General features: G+C 41.7%; 1 protein-coding gene across 1 annotated transcript; it reads left to right on the top strand.

Moving 5' to 3' along the window:
* The first annotated feature begins 1290 nt into the window (after positions 1–1290).
* Positions 1291–22378, top strand: LOC145442850 (death-associated protein kinase 2-like). The gene is made up of 4 exons (XM_080320879.1): positions 1291–2375; positions 2803–3642; positions 10093–10234; positions 21028–22378. The coding sequence occupies exons 1-4, from the start codon at positions 2270–2272 to the stop codon at positions 21212–21214; spliced, it is 1275 nt and encodes a 424-aa protein (XP_080177005.1). The 5' UTR covers positions 1291–2269; the 3' UTR covers positions 21215–22378.

Here is a 22378-nt window from a genome sequence, read left to right as displayed (position 1 = left end):
TGTTATAGCATAGTGTCCTATATGGTGTCGACACAAGCAAATCTCGCGGCTCAGTGAAATTGTATCACGTCACAATTTCCATTTGGCTACAGGCAATTCGACGGTCATTTTTGACCGGCTTGCCGAGCATTAAATTTGGTAAAACGGGTATCAATCGAAAGCTGACTCTGCACTGATTACGAAAATATAAATTTTATTCCGCTCGTGGCCCTGGAACTCCCACAATCAGCCTCGAATTTTTCATTGTTATGGAGATTGGCATTGGGACGCAACAATGCTGTCTGGCGAAACGAGAGTGTAGCTCAAGAGAATAAGGTTCAAAAAGCATTGTTGCGTCCCAATGCCAACCTCCATAACAACGACAAATTCGAGGCTGATTGTGGGGGTTCCAGAGCCGCAAGCGGAATAAAATTTATATTTGCGTCATCAGTGCAGAGTCAGCTTTCGATTGATACCCGTTTTACCAAATTTAATGCTCGGCAAGCCGGTCAAAAATGACCGTCAAATTGCCTGTAGCCAAGTGGAAATAGTGACGTGATACAATTTCCCTGAGCCGTGAGATTTGCTAGTGTCGACACCATATAGGACACTATGGTTATAGCGTTTATTGCGATACAATAGGAACGTTCATGTGCTGTTTCTATTTCGTACGCGTTATTTTGTTTACGGACAAATCGTAAAGTTAACAACCCACTATGAATTCGCAGGATTTGGCCAATCCAAGCACTGATAAATGGAAAAAAGTAAGCGGTCTCATAGAGCAGCAGGCCTCTGACATAATTGTCGTTACACACGTCTGCTGCCTTATGATGTCATTTTGTATGTTTTTCTTGCTATGACACTATAGCCACCAAGTTTAAAATTGTTGCGTATGATCATAAGCCTACGTAATGTTCCGTCGGTATCGTGTACGGCAGGGCTGGCCAACCTTTTTAGCCAAAGAGCCACATTCGATTGACGAACTTATGCGCGGGCCACTATCCGCGTGAAGCGCGAAATTTTTTTGAAGTTCATTGGTCAATAATATTGTCAGTTGACTATATTGCGGACCTGCTGTATATCGCTGGGCTAAGTTTGCGAGGACTGGGCTGCGCATGGACACATCGATATCGAAAGCTGCGACCAACATGCGTCAATCATATTGTGCCTAGTTTCATTATGGAATGTGACTAAAGTTTCATAGTCGACAGTCTTACTGCGAGCGCAAACGCACGGTCGCATATGTTGAACGACACTTTGTCTCGTCATCGCGAATATAGTTAGACTCAATCTGATACACTAGGTGTTCTTCCATTTTCGCAAAAGGGCAACAATATTAAAAACAAGAAATCGAGTGACAACATATTGCGCTAAGTTTGTACAAGATTTTTAACTTTGATAAATTTATCGCAAATTATTCTGCTTTATTGTAGTGTACGGAGATCTACCAATATGTGAATGGCTGATGGATCTGTCAATGCTTCGGAACTGATATTGTAGTCATCACATCTCAAGTGTTGCAGCCAGACTAATCAAATTTTTGGTTGGCCTTGCAAGTTCACAATCTGCGCAATCCATTTTTGATGATATTAGAAATTTCGGAAATTACCTCGCGTGCCTCTCAAAACCTTCTCGCAGGCCAGATGTGGCCCGCGGGCCACGGGTTGGCCGGCCCTGGTGTACGGTATTGGTTATGTAAATGTTAGTGTACCCGTTTTGAGCAGGTTTCGAATAGGCTACAGCATATGTGGATTACCATAGCCTCAGGTTACGTTCGACAATTCGCAAATCTACCTAAATACATTATTTTAGAGTGGTTATGGAAAACCATAGCAGTGATTCATCACATAGAACAAAGATCGGGTAAGTTGGAATATTCCAATACACAATCTAAAACTAAGAAGAAACTATGGTTAATTGAATATTAGGCTACTTGGTTTGATGTTGAGTTTTTCCCTTCGCTGTCATCGTGACACAGCTGAAATCCAATAATTTTCATCATTGATGTTATGATATACGCAGAATAGTGGCATTTCACAAAAATTGTTCAAATGGCTGAACCTACCAATGGTCCAAGGTTCGATCGTGAAAGCAGATCTCTGAAATATGAATACGAGCGTGAACCTAGCGTTGGCACCATCCCTACACGATTATTGGCATCATTTACTTCGTGATTACGGCCGCACCCGAAACAGTGTTTCCCAAGTGGGGAATTACGTGACCCTGTTAAACTAAATCTACATGCAGTTTTACACTCATCAAACAATATGAGCCGACATAAGCGTGTAAAATGGTTCCAAATTTTGCTTTCAGGTTCATGTCCCACAATTCAGGAGATGACGAATTCTGTGAAGATACCAGAACCTCAATTGTTCAATATGGACCAGACCCTCCAGGTGTCGTATATAGCTCACTGGTTCTCAAGCTTTTTGACCTTGCGGCACCATATCAAAGGGAAGTAGCTCGCGGCATCCCACCACTAAATAAACTGAGGTTTCCAAATTTCAAGTACTGGCATAAACTAGAGCGGAGCTGTTGCGAAGCTGTTAAGTAGGCTATAGGTCTAATGCATATCGATCTCATTAATCAATCGTACGGTAGCACATCACATTTACACGATGTGTGTGGAATGTCTACAAGGTCTCGTCAATTAACCCTACCTCGAAATACATTGAATACCCCTATTAATAATGATGCATATTCTAGATTTACCGATCTGGAATAAGAACAACAGTTAAATATAGATTACTCTCACATTTTGCATTCAAAATACATATACGCTTTTAAATCACTACGAATCAAAGGTGTTGATTGTATTTTCAGAAATTCTCGAACTGTCAGATATGATCATCATGTTCCGGGATAGGCCAATTGGAGCGCATGACAACGTATTTGAAGGCGAAATCAAAAGCCTCGCTGGAGTCTACCGACCCTGCGTTGTGAAATTTTCATTGCTTAATGAACAAATCGAAAATGAAGCTACGATTCTCACAAAACTCGGTTCTCACAGCAACATCATTTCTTTAATACTATCTGGAGCCTATACTGGACTTCTAGAGTGTAATTTTTATTTAGTTCTGGATAAGTGCCACAACCAAAACCTTGGTCAGTATATAATGTCGAAACGGGAAGCTGGCGAACTGTGCAATTCGACTGAAATGTTGGAATTCGCACGTCAAATAGTAGCCGGGGTTACATATCTTCACGATAACAGAGTAATTCATCTAGACCTGAAGCCATCCAACGTCCTCATTTCCCTTGACTTCTCTCGCGTTAAAGTCGCTGACTTTGGATTGAGCGTGGTACTTCGCGAAGGTCAGTGCAAAATCTTCCACAAGAGTCAATTTGGTACGAACGGCTATCGGCCTATAGAGAGTTTCGGAAACAATTGGGTGTCTCGTAGGACTGATGTATTCTCACTCGGCACCGTGCTGTTCAATATGCTGTCATGTGGAAAAAACATATTCGGCGGCGATGAACATGCATTGATTCACAACGTCATGAATGATATTACGGACTTTACTGGACTGTGTGCGAAGAATCCAAATACATGGCAGCACCTGATCGGAAATATGATCAAGAAGGAGCGAAGCCGAAGACCAAGCATTTATGAAGTTGCTAAACATCCTTGCTGGGTCGGAGATGAAGTAGAAATCACCTCGGGTAAGAGTATCAACTTTATATGTCAATAAGAGCACAGGCATATTGAATTTGTCACAGGGTTGTAACCTAGTCACTAGGTTCCGAGTCACAAGTCAATCTCACTTTTATAGTTTTGTCTCGAGTCAAGTCCGAGTCCAAGTCATGGATTAGAGTGTCGAGTCCGCGTCATAGTTTATTGACTCGAGTCCGAATCCAAGTCCTTGTGTTGACTGTTCAGTTCCGAAGTAATGTCATGTGAAATCCACTTTTTGCAATGCTGATCGGCGATATCGAATGCTTCGCATTATTAATACACTAATTTTCCTTACTTTAAACAGTTTCTGGTAGCATTGTCAAGTACCAGTACTGATATACCAAATAATAACAGTGTGATAACTTAACTATTCTTTGCAATTACAATGAAATGCCTGTCTTGGTAGATCCAGTCTCGAGTCATATAACTTGGTCCGAGTCATGCACAATGACTCGAGTACAAGTCGAGTCAATAAACAGCTTGACTCGAGTCGAGTCGAGTCATTTTTCATTTATAAGAAAATGACTCGAGTCAAGTCGAGTCAACGATAAATCGTGACTCGAGTCATTACAACCCTGTGTGTGATTGCAATATATCAATAATACGATGACATTGCACTTTGCACCACATAAAACGATATTCCATGCACTTAAAACTGCATGCCAAACAACGGCGCCACCACCATTGGGCCGATCAGTCCATCGGAAATAAATACCTATTTCCCGTGGATGTGAAGCAAGAACTTGTAACAATCTGCTGCCCCCGAACTGGACAACTAAGGCGGGGATTGAAAAATCTCGAAGGTCGCCTCTAAATATATTTGCTATATAAACAAAATAGTATGTCTCTATTTGGGTTGATTTTTGATACGTCAATTTCTTTTAGCGTGTCCACAATGATCATATTTCGATACGTTGACAACAATATGCGACAAAACCAATATTTTCGGAACTGTCGTAGTCCTGTACGGCCGTGACTGTAGTACGGCCGAGGGCGCCAACTACCATATTTGGTTGTTTGCCAGCATATATAAAAATCCATTCGTATATTGCCTATGAATACTGTTATTGAAAATCTTAAAAATGTATGGTATCTGTTTTTATAAGCAATGTAATCGCGTATCGATCGTCAATATTAAATAGTGTTCACCGTATAAAAAGTGCAGCAACCGTAAGTTTTCTATAATATATAATGTTTTACTGGTGAATTTTCGTTAACCGAACTTTATATAGATATCACGACATTTAGCGTAATATTCAATCAAGATATCATTTCTTTATTGATTTTCATCAGCACCAACAGAAATGATACCCAGCAATGACAGAAAAAATTGGAATCGAGTAAGCGATATCTACTAATAGAACACCCATATGTGCATACAAATAGCAATAAATATTGATAAACAATAGACAATGACGACACATTTAACAAACACATTCAAAGCCAAGCGCACGAAACCGCAGCAAGTTGAACCATAATAGTGATAGCATACAATGGAAAAGCAATACAAGGCAAACTACATCATTTGGTACGAGTTTTAGGAGAATTAAGATGTGCTACTCCAGTGGTCGGGAACCTATGGCTCGCGAGCCATATATGGCTCTTTTGGGTATAAGATATGGCTCTTTGCCAAATATTAATTTTTGTACTGAATTGATCAATATCGCAGCGACTTGTTGGTAAATTTTCATCACGGCCAAAATAACTATTCTGGTGGCAGTATAAACATGTCTTTCAGAGGTAAAGACAATGCCGTCTTCAGGTTTAGGGGCTCGGACCCCCTCTCTTCAAAATCATCAAATTTAAGTTACTCTCACGCCGGCGGCCAATATCACTCGCAAATTCCATGCGCCAGTATTGTTTGTGATATACTGGAGCCGAATCTCGGCACCTGTCAATTGGCACGCTAATGATTACTTCTCTGATTGCGCCGTTTATTTAGTTGCCTGACATAACGACTACTCGTGCTGTTAAGATGTCTCTTCTGTAATAAACGTATCGTGTGGCGACATCGTTTCGTGGTGCAACAGGGAGTACAGGCTCTGTATCCTGGCGTGGTGGCAGCGATGGGATTCGAACCCACGCCATCGAAATGACTACCTGACTCAAACCTCCTGGCGATGTATCCGAATCGAAATCATGAATTGTGCGATACGTTGAGTCGAAGAGCACAGCAGATATAGCGCCGCCCATTTCAAAACGCAGTTTTCAAATACACATTGTCGTCCTGATCTACGGCGCGAAATGAACTGTTGTGGATTCGACATTCACAATTACAAACTCGAATTACAAACAACGCCATAGCTATCCACGTTCCGTTTTCTCCACGTTCTGTGTAGTATAAAATTTATGGGTGTTGCGCAACGTTATGTTACCGCCGAATACTTTGAGAATGGAGAAGTCGATAAGTATTTAGGGCGAAGATAATAAAGTTAGATTAGCACTAAAAGTCTATTATCGCGTTCGTCAGGATTTATCAACCTAGGATTAAGGAAACCGGTTGATCGCAGCGCATAAAGTGAGTGTTAATCTCTTGATTTATCAAACAGGAACAAACTATAGATAACTTGTTATCGGTAAAAACTGCGTACCATTCCTACCCACCAATATTTCCGATAATGACCGTGGCGATGGTCTCCTAGGTAATAGCTTCACTAATTATGTATCCGCCATTGCATAGCGATACCAATATTCTATAATCCATTTCTCAGCTGTACCGAACGAATTGGACACGACCTTCATTTCGCGATGATGATAATTCGACATATTACAGTGCCAGTGTCGCTATCAGCAGGCTGCTGTTTCGTTCAACAAATTGACAACTGATGGCATATGACGCGTTTTCGCATTATGATGCAACAGATTATGCCACTTGATTGAAAACTCGGGACACTTCCACTAACGATCGGGCGTAACCTTTCCAACTTGATGAGTCGCGATTAGCAGTATTTAATTACACGATTAGCAATATTCCGGGTCAGCTAACTTTATTATCTCCGCCTGAGATGCATCCAGATTAGCAGTTTTTAATCACATGATTAGCATTCTCCCGGATCAGCTGACTTTATTATCTGCGCCCTTGGATTTTCGGAATCAGTGTGACAGTCACGTTCGATTAATATCAGTTATAATAAATTCTAAGCTACTTATACAAGGACTTGCGTTATCCTTGGTGGATGCTTGACCCGTCTGCGTCTTACCTCTCGTTTCGAGCTTTATTTTCGAGCAATAAATACCAGATTTTACAGAAAAAATGTGGCGCACACGAGGAATCATATGTAGTGAGTTCAAATTAGTGCTACCATGACGTCACGAATTTCCAATTGTGACGTAACAGTTGATTGGCATGTATGGCTCTTTGGGAGTTGAGATGGGAAAAATAGGGCCAATATGGCTCTTCGGGCAAAAAAGGTTCCCGACCACTGTGCTACTCGAACAGTGTCAACGCGGCTACTGTATTTTGAAGTAATCACTGCAATTTCGTCTTGACTGTGTACTAGGGTTGTCCATAATTTGGAAAATCTCAAAATTTATGCGTATCCATGTCTCATTTTATAGATTATAGATAAAAAACGTCAATGAACCTGCAATAAGCCCACAGGAAAGTCGTTAACATTTGTCTAAATGCGTTTGAAAGTAGCTGCCGTAGAGTGGGCGTGTCAGCGACCATAGAACGGCAAGCAGACTAGAAATCACGAAATCACGGTGCTTGATTGGCTAATCTGCTATGCTTCAATGATCACGACGGTGGCGGCTTGCTGATCAGCTGGTCAAGAAGTCGGCTAACGGTAGTGATTCTGTAAGCGTATTGTAGGTTGGTCCGCAGATAATGATTTAAGATTAATTCAGAACATGTTGAGTGACGAAATGCATGATGAACAAAGAACAGCTGCTTCACAAAAACTTTAAATACATGACTTGATGGCTTATTGTGAAGGCAACCGTTGTAGCCTGTATGCCTTGTTTTGATCGAAGGAAGCACAAAAACACGAGAATAAGTATTGCAACGGCGCTTATGCAAGTGGCGAACGAACTTCTAGTTTCAGAGGGGATGTTCCATGGTTGAATACAAATATAAAACTTTACATTGACACTACTGTGTCTGATCTTATCTTGTCGTAGTAGCCTATATAGTTGAAGTCTTGAAAGCTGTACGGGCTGTATGAATCAGCCATTTATGCTTGGCACTTGTCACATTCTTGCAGCATAATGAATCATACCCGCGAGTGCTGTCTAAGTCCTCAATGATGCCCCGGAAAAAGGTCTAAAGGCAAGCATGGACTATGCAGGTAGGACCAGCAAAAAGGCTGTTCTCTTGCATTGTTTAGCATGTCCATAATGAATCTTAGATCATTACCGGCTGCATCACGACTAATGCTTCAATCAAACCCGACATGGACGTAAAAAAGAATGTATTGAAGCGGTGCGGTAGTTATATTTCTTTAGAGTCCCAATGTAAGCTACCTGGTCGGCCCATATATCTTCTGAGCATACGGGATTGTGTCCACAATCCATCTCACATGGTGTGCTGCACCAGTTTGGCGATAACTAATATACTTTACCTGCACTGCCACTTGGCGTAATCTCAATCATATCAGATAGGTATTTCTGGGATCTATAAGTTCACAAGCATTCGCTGTTTCACCTCTGTCATGCCTGATGGAGGGTATTGTTGTTCTGAACCTATCGTTATCTAGTTTTAACACTAAAAATTCAATGACCAAGTGTCTCATTTTAGTATTTAATCACCAACGTACAATGCGCTTACAGAATCATCATTGCCGTCAGCGTACTTCTTGAACTAGTAGAAGCACATAATCAGCAAACCGCCGTGGTCGTGATCATTGAAGCATAGCTGATTAACCAATCAAGTGACGTGATTTCGTGATTACTAGTCTTCTCGCCGTTCTATGGTCGCGAACACACCCAATCTATGGCAGCTACTTTCAAACGCATTTAGACAAATGTTAACGACTTTCCTGTAAGCTTATTGCAGGTTCATTGACGTTTTTTATCAATAATCTACAGAATGAGACATGGATACGCATCTTTTTTGAGATTTTCCAAATTTTGGACAACCCTACTGTGTACCAGACATGGGGTAATCGCGATTAGTAATCGTAATCGATTACGACGATTACACCATTTTCGAGTAATCGTAATCGCAATCGATTACATTCGAAAAAATTCCGAAGTAATCGTAATCGTAATCGACTACTTCTCATATCTAATCGATTTCCTTGTGAAAGAACGATTACTTTTTATTCGTGCAAGCACTATGACATAAACTGAACATTCGTTAACAAGGAAGAGATATTATACCAGGTTTATTGTTAGCACAAACGTCTGATTTTCAATCGCCACTCTCTGTTCATTATTACGTCAGAAGTAGCCTATTAGCTTTGCTCGTCATTGCGTAATAAGTATCCACACATAGTAAATAGATATTTGAAACGTGCGCCATTCGTTATTTCCGATTCTTTACTTAAAATTCGGACCTGCCGCCATAGCCATCCGCTTATGCACCATGTTAGCTTGGGTCGTAGCTATAATCAGGACCAAAACATCAATTCGTCCCCTCACTCCAAACGTTGTTCTTGGGACTCATAAGCTGTTCAATTTCCCGGTCGATGATTGAATTTCGTCAGTATATTGGTAATTGCATTATATCACTATGAGTTTTATATCCTCGATGGTCAGATTTTCCGGTGCAGCTGGGGGCAAGTAATTCATAGTTATAACATCTGATATGTTGTTATAGTTGCTTCATTGTATGTTGTTAATTCGTGAGCTCCTGCCTGTTATATAATAAAAACATATTGTAGTCACCCATACGTAGCAGACAAAAACTTTCGTTAGACGCACACACAAATTGTTGGTCACTTGGTACATTATGACGTAACAAGCAAAGGACATGTTATCTATGAAGAAAATTTTTATCTCATTACGCCTTTTCATCGAAATCCTTATATTGTCTTCCGATATATCTTTTAAGATTAATTATAAAAAGCAAAATAAATGTAATCGTGAGTAATCGTGATTACTTTTTCAATGTAATCGTAATCGTAATCGACTACTTCCTGATTTTGCTGTAATCGTAATCGTAATCGTAATCGCGTGATCCAGAAGTAATCGTAATCGCAATCGATTACATTCATGAAGTAATCACCCCATGTCTGCTGTGTACACTGTACTTACTTGAGGACTCTCTGAGAGCCCCACGAAACAGTTTAAACAATTTCGGCTAACCGAAGTTGATTGCGCATTGTGTTCTCCCCAACATGTACGCCTATACAAGCTAATCATGTCTTATTCAGAAAAGTTGTCCCACCATTAATATTATTCACATTCTTAATTCGAAGAGGTGTTAGCCTACACGCCCTACAGGTTTATAAATATTCGCTAATACCTGTCATAATCAAAATGTTCATCGATAGGATACTACGATGAGGAAGAGACTGTTGACGATGCGAGGTTGTGTACTGATTCAAAAAGCGATGCTTCGTCGCGAAATAAAGAAGCAGAAGGAGCAGCAGCTCGCAATCTATTGTATGCTATAAGGAGATTGGGATGCCTCAGGTATGCTGTACGAGTGTACGTACATACGTTATTCAAAGAATGTAACCATAGTTTCCTGAATGTTGCGGACAAAGCGAGACTGAACGGCTCACTACATTGGCATTACGTCACATTTTCCATTTGACCAAGGGCAACTTTATGGCCATTTTTGACCGGCTTGCCGAGCGTTAAATTCGATAAAGCGGATATCAATGGAAAGCTGCTGCTTAGGGCTCTTCAAAAATGACTTTTTTTCTGAAATCGTACTGGCTACTTGATGATATTGTTAGGTTACCTAATTTAAGCCTACACACAAAATTTGGCTCAATTCCAGCCAGTAACCGCTTTGCTACAGAAGAAGAAAGTTTCTATTTATTATATAAAAATAAAGAATAAAAAATTTGAAAATTTTCTGTTCGCCCCATGAAAGTGTTAGGCTGTCTATAGAAACTAAGCTCACCAAATTTGGTTCATTTCCAACCAGTGGAAGCGGAGTTATTGCCGTCGAAAAATTTGGATTGGAATAAAATAGTATTTACGGTGACCGATTCTTTGTTTATTTATTATAGTTGTGCTCACCGTAAATACTATTTTATTCAAATCCAAATTTTTCGACGGCAATAACTCCGCTTCCACTGGTTGGAATTTAACCAAATTTGGTGAGCATCGTTTCTATAGACAGGCCAACACTTTCATGGGGTGAATAGGAAATTTTAAAATTTTTTATTATTTATTTTTACATAATAAATAGAAACTTACTTCTCCTGTAGCAAAGCGGTTACTGGCTGGAATTGAATCAAATTTTGTGTGTAGGCTTAAATTAGGTAACCTAACAATATCATCAAGTAGCCAGTACGATTTCAGAAAAAAAGTCATTTTTGAAGAGCCCTACTGCTGTACTGATAACGAAAATATAAATTTTATTCTGCTCATGGTCCTGGAACCTCCAAAATCAGCCTCAAATTTTGGATTGTGATGGAGTTTGGTATTTTGACGCAAAAATGCTGTCTGGTTCTGTCTTCTTAGCTTCACTCTCGTTTTGCCAGACAGAATTGTTGCGTCACAAGGCCAAACTTCATAACAATGCAAAATTAGAGGCAGGTTTGATGGGTTCTAGGGCCTTACGCAGCATATAATTTATGTTTTCGTAATCAGTACTGCAACAGCCTTCCATCGATACCTGTTTTATCGAATTTAGCGCTCGGCAAGCCGGTCAAAAATGGCCATAGAGTTGCCTTCGGACAAATGTAAAGTATGAAGTAACCCAGATGCAGTGAGTCGTTCAGTCTCGTTGTGTCCAGAACCAGGGGTGTCAAACTCAACTGACGTCGCGGGCCGGATTCAACACTTCAGATCGCTCGCGGGCCGCACCAAAATTCCTCAATCCCAATATACCTCAAAATCCATGCTCTTGTTTTTCATTTGAGTGGTTCATTAACCAGCCTATTTATACACAATAGTATATTACAATAAATGTGGGTCATAGGGATTCTATTCTATCCGCACCTTTAATCGCAATCGGAGAAATTTGCAATAATAATATGATTGGCCGGTTGAATAAAGTTATGAACCGATAAAACAGTGGCTCCAGCGATGGTATCAGTTGGCATATTTCTATGCTCCCTTTGTTTTTGTGGAATATTGGCAACCTTGCGTATGCATTGTGACTTGTGAGGGATGCAGAAGATTAAACTGTAAACGCGGACGTTGGAATTTGCTTCATATTATTTTAGTATATCACGATTCGGGTGTCTCTCGAGGCTGGAGACCTCTATTGTATTTTCCATGTAACCTGCACAGTGCACATAGAGCTTCGCATTGGCGTTTTCACTTATGTGATACACTAAAAAGTTTGGCGCTTCTTCGATATACGCCCGGGATCGAACCAGTGCTGCCCATGACACTCATAAATGCTTCCATTGAACACGATAAAATTTTATAAACGACAAGGAATTTTTTTTGCATTTTTAGAGACGGATATTAGGGTTGGGGGAATGGATATATTAGGGCTGGATGTGGGTTGGGGTCAAAGTTGGGGTTAGGGTATCCCAAGATTACGGTTGGGGGAAGGGGATATTAGGGTCGGAGGAGAGGAGGGTATTAGGGTTGGATGTGGGTTAGGGTAAAAGTTGGTGTTAGGGAATCCCAAGATCAGGGTTGGGGAAGGGAGATATTAGGGTTGGAGGAGAAGGGGATATAGGGGTTGGGGAAGGGGGTATTAGGGTTGGGGGAGACGGGGATATTAGGGTTGGGGGCGGGGATATTAGAGTTGGAGGTGGGTTAGGGTATCCCAAGATTAGGTTTGGGGTGAGGGACACGATATCCAACCCTAAAATCCCACCCTCTCCCTACCATAATATCCCCCAACCCTAATATTGGGATACCCTAACCCCAACTTTGACCCCAACCCACATCCAACTCTAATATCCCCCTCCCCCAACCCTAATATCCCCCCTCCCCTAACCCTAATATCCCCATACCCATCTCCTCCAACCCTAATATCCCTCTCCCCCAGCCGTAATCTTGGCAAACCCAACCCAAACTTTGACCCCAACCCACATCCAACCCTAATATACCCCTTTCCCCAACCCAAATACTCCCCTCTCCCTCCCTCTCCTCCCCTCCCTCTCTAGTTAGAATATGGCTGTGGAAGGAGACCCCGAGTGGTCGTCGGACCCCCTTCGAGTGGGGTGGCAGGACACAGTCGTAACGCAAGTCCAGACCCACTGTGGGCCCCACTGGTTTCCACCCAGGGCTTGGCAAGCTTCGTGAAATCGTAGGTGGCCCAATAGATATCCGCTCCGTGCCCGCGTCCGCACTCCGATGACTTCCATTGCCGGCCGAGCCGACATCGTGACACCTTAATGCATCTTACAAGTGGGGCCACGCTTGTTTCCCCTCTTGGGTTTTACTTTAGACCTTGTTACGCTGCCGCCAGGGACTAACTCATCCTCAGATGAGGCTGGGAGGCCATACTGCACCCCATTTTACTGATTTGGCGCACGGCGCCACCCTCACACCTCGTTACGTCTCATGCCTTGCACATCTTGTACGCACCTTTGTACGCTTCGTCCCTGAGCTTCGTTCAAGGACTAATACAGTCCCGTGGGTTGGGAGGCCATACTCAAGGGGGACCGACGACCGCTCAGGGTCTCATTCCACAGCCATATTCTAGCTAGATCAACCAATCAGGCGTCGTCAGTGGCACTCCCCGGCCCGCTGACGGCAACCCGCCGAGTATCCCTGTTGGACCGGGATCTTTTTATTGCAACCTTGCATTCACCTCTGTTGCAAACAACTGATACATCACGTCACTAGGATGGGATCCCCGCAGCCCCAACACATCTGAGTATCTGGTTGCTACCGCCGTTTACACGTATTTCAACTAACTGTTATTTGGCTATAACTAGTTTTGTGTTCACAATAGTGAAAACTTTCATCTTAGCACGTATATAAACATGATGTTTCTGCAGCTTTTGAGCTACCGTATATGTCATGACTCCACGACCAGCATGCAGTTGCCGAGATATGCAATTTTGCTCCCTTCACGCGCAGAAATTGGGGGGTTGCCGGCTGGAAAATGGGGACAAACCCCTAAATTCAATTTCTATTGAAGTTTTACGTCATTTGTCGGGATTTAAGAACCCCCTTTTTCGATTTAAAAGAAATTCATTTTCACTCCACCCTAGTAACCAATTATAGATGCATTCCTGGGGAATACATGTCAAGTACTTGCAGACAGGGCATGGTATGGTATGGTATGGTATGGTATGGAAGTATGGTATGGTATATGGGACGAAATTTCGGTATGGAATATGGAAATGTGCAAGTATGGTATGGTATGGAAGTTTCCCAAGTATGATATGGAATTGTTTTTCCTTACTTCCATACTTTAACAGTTTTGCCAAAACCATGACAATAATCCTACTATCGATTTGTTAGATTCCTTGCATACCTCAGAAAATCGCTCACTGTCTATGTTCATATCCCAAATTGTGATTCATGACTCCCCCATCCCGTGGTTGAAATTTATTTGAAGACAAAGTTGCGCAACGCGCATATGAATGAAAATAATATTATAGATAATTATTTCAATCTTAATATCATGGAAACGAATGATATTCGACCGCTGTCTCGCGGTACAACTTGAATTTCGCTTTTCGTGATTTCCACTCCGTAAACTGCCAAGGTAGTTTTAGAATGTAGCTACCAGTTACATGGATATTTAGATGAATTTGTTGAACTTGGAAAGAATTTTCTTCACTTTGGTCGGATGATAATCACGCAGTATCTGCATGACAAAGCCATCATTGTAATTCAAAAATATGTAGCTTGTCTTGGAGCGACGTTACGATATGCCGGCCTCCAACAAATTGTATAACTTCATGAAATCTGGTTATCCATGATAAAATAATGGTCAGTGGATGAGTATACACCAGAGCTGTGGAGTCGGAGTCCGAGTTTGGCTAATTTTCGCTTGATGGAGTCGTAGTCGTGAAAACTGTAGTGGCTGGAGTCGCGGAAAAAATATTGACTGGAGTCAGAGTCGGAGTTTGTGAAAATGACCCTGACTTCGACTCCGACTCCGACTCCAACTTCTTTATCATGAAAACAATTGCATTCAAATGTATCTTTGAATTACTAATAATCACAACTATAATAGGATTTTTATGCACCATAGATCACTGTTATTAGTAACGATACAGTTCAGGGGCGGCCAAACCATGTCCCGCAGGTCAAATGTGGTCCGCGAGAAGGTTTTGTGTGGCCTGCGACGTAATTCTCGAAATTAGATATAACATCGGGTAAAATTGCAAGGCAAACCAAATTTGATTAGCCTGACCGGAAAATTTGATGTTGACTAAAACATCAGTTTTGACGCTTCGGCGTAACCAGGGGCCAGCCACATTCATCGCAGATCTTCGTATATGGCCATAAAGTAGAATATTCCGTAGCAGATTTATTTGACTTGGAATTTTTCTTAGCACTTCGCACGATTTATTGTTATATTTCTTGCATTTAGTATTGTAACCCCTCCTGGAAATTAGAAATACTCGTAATTTACAGAATTTAAGACCAACTATATACTCGCAATTAGGCAATACCGTGTCGTCCAACATGCGACTTCGCTTGTGCGCTCAATGCGAGATCATCGGCGATGAAACATTTGCACAAAATGAGAGAGTCATGTTCAATGAAACCGTTGATATTGCTATGTCTAAAACGCCACATAATCATGTCGTTGCCAAATGAGCCAATTGCTAGACAGAGGCGACCCACAATATACATGCAAGTAATATATTTATTGATCGAATTCATTCATTACCGTTGAAAACATTTCGTGCTTTGCGCGACCAGGGCATGACTGCACATTGCGCACTGTAGCCTACAGTTGCACGCGAAGTTTTCATGACATAATTGTTTTCAATTTTGAAGTGTACTAATATAAGTCTTGTTTTTAATGTTACCTAATTCAGTTCGTTCCTATAGGATGACTAAAAAAAGATTACCAACATTCAAGTTGTCCGCGCAATGGCTCGTAAATCTCATGTGGCCCTTTGGCTTAAAAGGTTGGCCACCCCTGACATAGCTAAATAAAATTGGACATTATTTGCAAATTACAATTTAGTTGCATAGAGGAAGAAAGAAGTAATATGCATCTTCGCGATGAAGTCACTATAGTTGATGCAATTTTTGAAAATACCATGATATTGTGACCAGGGCTGTGGAGTCGGAGTCGGAGTCGGAGTCGGAGTAATTTTCGCTTGATGCAGTCGGAGTCGGAGTCGTGAAAACTAGAATAGCTGGAGTCGGAGTCGGAGTCGGAGTCGTGGGGGAAATACTGACTGGAGTCGGAGTCGGAGTTTGTGAGAACGACCCTGACTTCGACTCCGACTCCAACTTCTCTATCATGAAAACATTTGCTTTCAAAGAATTTTCAATAGAATTTTTATGTACCATCAATCACTGTTATTAATAACCACACAGATCGGGTGCGGCCAGCCCGTGGCACGCAGGCCAAATTTGGCACACGAGAAGGTTAGGTGTGGCCTGCGAGGTAATTCTCGAAATTATTTTTGATGTCTGGTAAAATTACAAGTCCAACCAAAAATTGATTAGCATGACCGCGAAATTTGATGATGACTAAAACAACGGTTCTGACGCATTGACGTATCCAGGGGCCAGCCACATTTATCCCAGATCTTCGTATATGACCATAAAGTAAAATATTTCATAGCAGATTTATTTGACTTGAAATTTTTCTCGGTACTTCGCATGATTCATTGTCACTAGATTTCTTGCATTCAGTATTTGATCCCCCTTTTGAAAATTATAAATACATATTATTTACAGAATTGAGTCTATCTATATTCGCAATTAGGAGATAACGTGTCGTCCAACATGTGGCTACGCTTGTGCACTCGCAGCGAGATCGTCGACAAAACATTTGCACAAAATGATAGATGCATGTTCACTGATACCGTCGATTTTGCTATGTCTAAACATCGAATAATCCTGTCCTTGCCAAATGAGCCCAGTGGTATACAGATGCAACCCCCAATGTATGTTAGCAACATATTTATTGATATATTTCAGTCATTATCTAGCAAACAAATTTCGCGCTTCGCGCGACCAGGACCTGGTTGTGCACTGCACAGTTGCATGACATATTGTTATCAATTTTAGAGCGTATTAATAGAAGTCTTGTTTGCAATGCTACCTAATTCGGTCGCTCCTATCGGACGACTAAAAAAAAGCTATCAACGTTCCAGTTGCCCGCGCAATGGTTCGTAAATCTCATGTGTCCCTTTGGCCGAAAAAGTTGCCCACCCCTGATATAGATAAAATTAGAGTTTAGACCAGTGGTTCCCAACCTTTTTCGACTCATCGCCCCCTTTTCAAACTATACACCGATCATCGCCCCCCAAATATTGGGAACCGAAAAATGGGCATACAGACTAAAATCACTGGCGAGTTGACTAAGAAAAGGGTCAACTTTTCGACTCGACCTCGAAATTACACTTTTCCAGCTAAATTTTGGTGAGTTGACTAAGAAAAAGGTGATTTCTCCGACTTGATTAAAAAAGGATCGTAACAGCCCCCCCGCCCCAATACGTTGGTCTTGACCCCCTCCACAGGGAGATAAAGCAAACTGCAGAGCCCCTCAGGCCAAACTCCCCCGATACCTCTTTACCGCTACTTCTCTGACTGACTGACTCTTTAGTTAGTGGGCTTAATTCGCAGGACGCGCGAAAAAATTCGATCATTCATGATTTAATCGGTCAATATGAGCGGGAGTTGCATATATATTGCTGTCAATTTTTTATCCTCTCTTTGCTCATGTATTCAGATTTACTGCTAAAGCTGAGTGAGGTGTCTTGGAAAATGTATGGCTCGTAAATAATCATTGAACAATAAATGAACATATTCGGGCGGACCCGTGGGTATAATGACTTCGTTACGTAATGACATTTCGTGGCCTGTCTGCTATGTCAAAAGACATTCAAATCGCCCATACGTACTAAACTAAAAGACGCACACGATTTCAAATTGGTATTTCTGCACTGGCAATTAAATTTTCTCTGCGAGGTTCTGATTGCCAGGACAGGAACATTTGGCGCCAGCCATTTAGGCGCCTATGGACAATTAAATATATATGTATATCGTATATATCGAAGTCGGTCAGCATAAAGGCAGTCCTTTTCCGCCAAGGTTTTCTCGTTCTGGCACACTTTTCGGAGTCGCATGTTATATGGCCTGAAACTTCATATGTCTTGGTGCGTCATGGTGTGACAATGGCTGACGGCCCTTGGCCCATTTCTATAACTCATGTGTATTATTTCATGGAGGAAGGGTATCCAATAAGCAAGAAACATGTGACCACGAAATGGCGCGCAGCGCGAATTTTTTTTGATAAAGTTGCCTAAATTTCCAAAATAATACTCTATAATTATTGTTAATTCACGAAAAAATCCCGATTGGGGGTTTGGGTGTGGCAGTTACGGTCATGGACGCCAATATAGCCATTTCAACGCGCCATCGCCCCCCTATCGCCCCCTTCGTCCGTTTTCGCCCCCCTATCGCCCCCTTGGCTATTTTCGCCCCCCTGGACCGACAAATCGCCCCCTGGGGGGCGATATCGCCCACGTTGGGAACCACTGGTTTAGACAGTACTTGCCAATTACAATTCAGTTGCACAGGGGAAGAAAATCGCAATATGCGTTTTCGCGATGCAGTCAAAATTGGTGCAATTTTTGGAATTATACCATGATAATGTGACAGAGCAAATGCATCGGCTGGTTTTGTAAAATTGTAAAAATGATGTAAATATGACCAAACGATGCTTCCCACTTGACAAAATTAAAAATATTTGTAGTGTAGCTTAGCTGTTTGGGTCGAACAAATGATTAAGAAAGACTGCAAGTCCCAATCTTTGAATACTTGATTAAGTACATGTAGACTAGACATAGGCTATGGTCTTTGACTACTTAATCAAATTCCATTTATGACCAATGTCTATTAGTAGTAAGAGTGTGTGTGCTTGTAATCAGTATAGTGTGCAATGACAAAATTAGTAAGTTCAATCTCTTTATTTGTTGCTGACTCATACACAAGAGCTGCACTTGGATTTTTATCTAAATTTTTATTGTACTGGATTGGATATCTGCCATATTTGAATGATTCATACATTTCAGTATATGAGAGAGTCCGTGTTACAAAAAGTTGAAAAAGGAAGGATATTTAGCAAATCTTTCTTTCATGTTAATTGCATAGTGGATAATTCGAGCTGTGCCACAATGAAACAATTTAGCATGCCACCGTTAATCATATGTTTGCATATGTAAGCCGTGCCAGCTTCATAATGGATTTTACTTGGGTACAATTGCGTTCAAATTTTCCACGAATGATGTCTTTGCGAAACTCAAGTGAGGGGCACCAATGTGTCCGAATTGGGCGGAGTCAAGTGTTCACGGTTAGGGAAGGAAAGGTATACGCTCCTGCGAAATAATCGTTCCTCAGGCATCATTTACTAACGCCACAAACAGGTCTGGCTTACACATATTTATCCCCCCTATTAATACTTGAGCAGTTGCAGGCTATGATTTATAACACAGAGTCACCCGGCTTCACCGGTTCATGAACTTGCTGTAGCAGATTAGTGCTATAAACCAGTGGTTCTCAACCTTTTCCACCTCGCGGACCGGTAAAATTTCAAAAAATGTCTGGCGGACCGGTGGACTTTCAAAAATTGAAATGAAGCCAAAATGCAAAGTATGCAACCGTTTTTTTGCAATTATATGGTGCTAGAGAGTGACATTCAGAGGGCTTTGATCGTAAATATTATCTTCATTTCGGCATCCATGGGATTTTACGATAGTGAGTCTGCTGAGTTGAGGTAAAATTGCCTTGTCCAGATAAACGTGCTTCCGCCGAGAGTCGTTTACAGTCCTAACCGACCACCTCAACTCGAATAATATTCTTCTTTTTGACAATATCGAGAGAAGAAGCGTTTCGGAGTCGAACCAAGCTCCTTGTCGGGCTACTTTGCGCATTGCCCACTACCACCAGACGCAGGCTACTTTGACAACTACAAATACAATGCGCCGCACGAAAACACCTCATGGTAGCTGTACCAGCCATCCGTAAATTCGGGCCGAAAAATACTTTGTCAGCCCACCCCCCAAAACGTTGGTCTTTTGCCCCCATAGGGCGATAAGCCAAACTTCCGGGGCTTCGCCCCCAGACTCTACAGTTGGGTGGATGTTTCACTTGTACTTGTGAGCACATTCATTCTGCTCAGTGTAAGCAGAGAGTTTGAGTAGCTTAATCGCGCCAATGGCGAACATTTTCGATCATTCATGACTGAATCAGGTTTCTCGCTGCCGAATTTTTGGCACATCTTTCTGAGTCCCATGTTAGCCTAAACTTCATTATTTGTTGATAAGTTGCGGTGCGGTAATGGCTGACGCCGAAATGCCTATTTCTATAAATCATACGTATTTCTTGGAGAAGGGGACCTGATAAGCAAGACATTTAGTGACACTAAATCGCGCAAAGCGCGAAAAGAAATTGAAAAATGTTGGAAAAAGTTTCAAAAAAATACGCCATGATTTATGTTCATTTGCAAAATAATTTCAGGCCCCTTTCAAGCTCAGCTCTTCTCCAATTGGGCGGTTTGGGGTACCCCAATTACGGTCCTGCACAAAATGAATCAGTCAAAAACGAACGATCGCGCAAACTGCGCTGTTTAGCGATGAGTCAGCTCGTATCTGTTCTGTATAGTTGTCGCTCACATGTCGTCAAATGACACTTCTTGAACTTCAAGTCAAATCGAATATGTTTCGACCCCGAATGTTCCCTCACGAAGTTCTGAATCAGTTGAAAATTTGAAGTTTCGTTTATTTTATCAATGGACAAGCCTTCAACATTGCATCTTGAAATTAAGGTATAAAATTGTAATATACCTGGCGGACCGGCAGGAATGTCGTCGCGGACCGGCAGCGGTCCGCGGACCGGCGGTTGAGAACCACTGCTATAAACGAAGGATTACGTTGACTTGCTGCCGTAACACAGTAGGCTACATTTCCCTAGCTTGGAAGAGGCAGTGATTTTGCAGGCTATAAATTACTGGTTATAGGAGACAACGGGAGTAAAACCCATGACTTGCAAGGCCAGCGGTGTAGCCACTCAGCCATTTTGGCTCTAATCTTTCTGGTATTTATCTTGATGATAAATGGCGTGGTACAGGACAAAATGAGCTGCAGCCTCACAGATTACGATCTACAGTACTGATGCAATAATATTCATTTCAGGAAACCCGCAGTCGTCATATTTAACAGAGCTGAATTTACCTTGATGAGCTTCAATCCTGCAACGTATGATGTATCTCTCTTGAGCACTTACAGTGCGAAGATGTCAAGAAGCTACTTCTCGGCAGTCTGTCTTAATGAATACATCTACGTCTTCCTGTACGACCAATCAGTTTACAGGCTCGAATAGGGCGATAAATCGGCAACATGGCAGAGGAGGTCAGACGCAATACAGAATCACGGTTATTGGTGTAAGCTAGCGTCAGATTCTGAATCTATTTATGTCGCGGATGGGAAGTTTGCTTATTTATTTGCGAATAAAGTGATGTCAAAATACCACACAGCAACCAACTCATGGTCCTATATTGCCCCCAAACACACCGCGACAAGTCGGTCAACGTTGCTGGTTGCAAATGGACTGCTTTATTGCTTCGGTGGAATCAATGAAGAATCGTCAATAACTGCATCCGTCGAGGGCATGGATTTGCGCTCGATGAAATGGAGTCAATTAGCCAGTATGCGGGTCGCAAGGAGCGATGCATCAGCAGTCCAATATGGAAGAAAAATCTTTGTACTTGGCGGTATTACCACCAGTGAAATCGCTAGCTCATTTGCCGAAATCTACGACCCTGACCTGAACACCTGGGTGACAGGAAAATCCCTAAACAGAGTAAGGGAATCTTTCAACAGATTTTGTATCGGCAGTAAACTCTTTGCAGTTTCTGGAGACCATGAATATAATGATCAAGTTATTGAAATGTATGATTCTTCTGAAAGAGAATGGCATATCGCCTTGCAATTGACGGATATGCATGTCTCGAACGCGGTTCTCGTGACCATTACATAAATTTTATTTTTAAACAGTCCCATGTAAGAAATTGGTTTTTTTTTGTTCACTAATGATCTCACCACTACGACCGGAGCACCTTGACACATTTGACGTTATCTATCAGTCATGCAACTGAAGCTGAAGGACCTGAACGCGTAGGCTTACGTATTTATAACTGTGCTCTTTGAATGAGTGGGTTGAAATATCACCCTGTGTTCATATGAGCGTCGTTTCGGTAATATATCATATATTCAAGTCATGATGACAATATACAACAAGCGCGATTGCGATCTCAAAGGCATCACGGGGCAATGAAAGTTTTCGAAACTGACTGTGACGAATTTGTTACTGCATAGAAGTGAAGACAAAGAAGATTCTGATGCCATAAAAATTCGCCGCATAATGGCCGTATCCAAGAATATTAAAAAGTCACAGAGTGTTTTTGCCGTTCCTTCTGGTACGCGCTCTGTTGCATAAGTGATACAGCGCATTCTACACATGTTGTCAATAATTCCCGAATCCTGA

This window comes from Botryllus schlosseri, chromosome 7, assembly GCF_051294905.1.
Source record: "Botryllus schlosseri isolate E-star chromosome 7, Bs_hap1, whole genome shotgun sequence".
NCBI lineage: Eukaryota > Metazoa > Chordata > Ascidiacea > Stolidobranchia > Styelidae > Botryllus > Botryllus schlosseri.
Note: the sequence above shows the minus strand (reverse complement) of the source record. Positions and strands in the feature narration are given on the sequence as shown.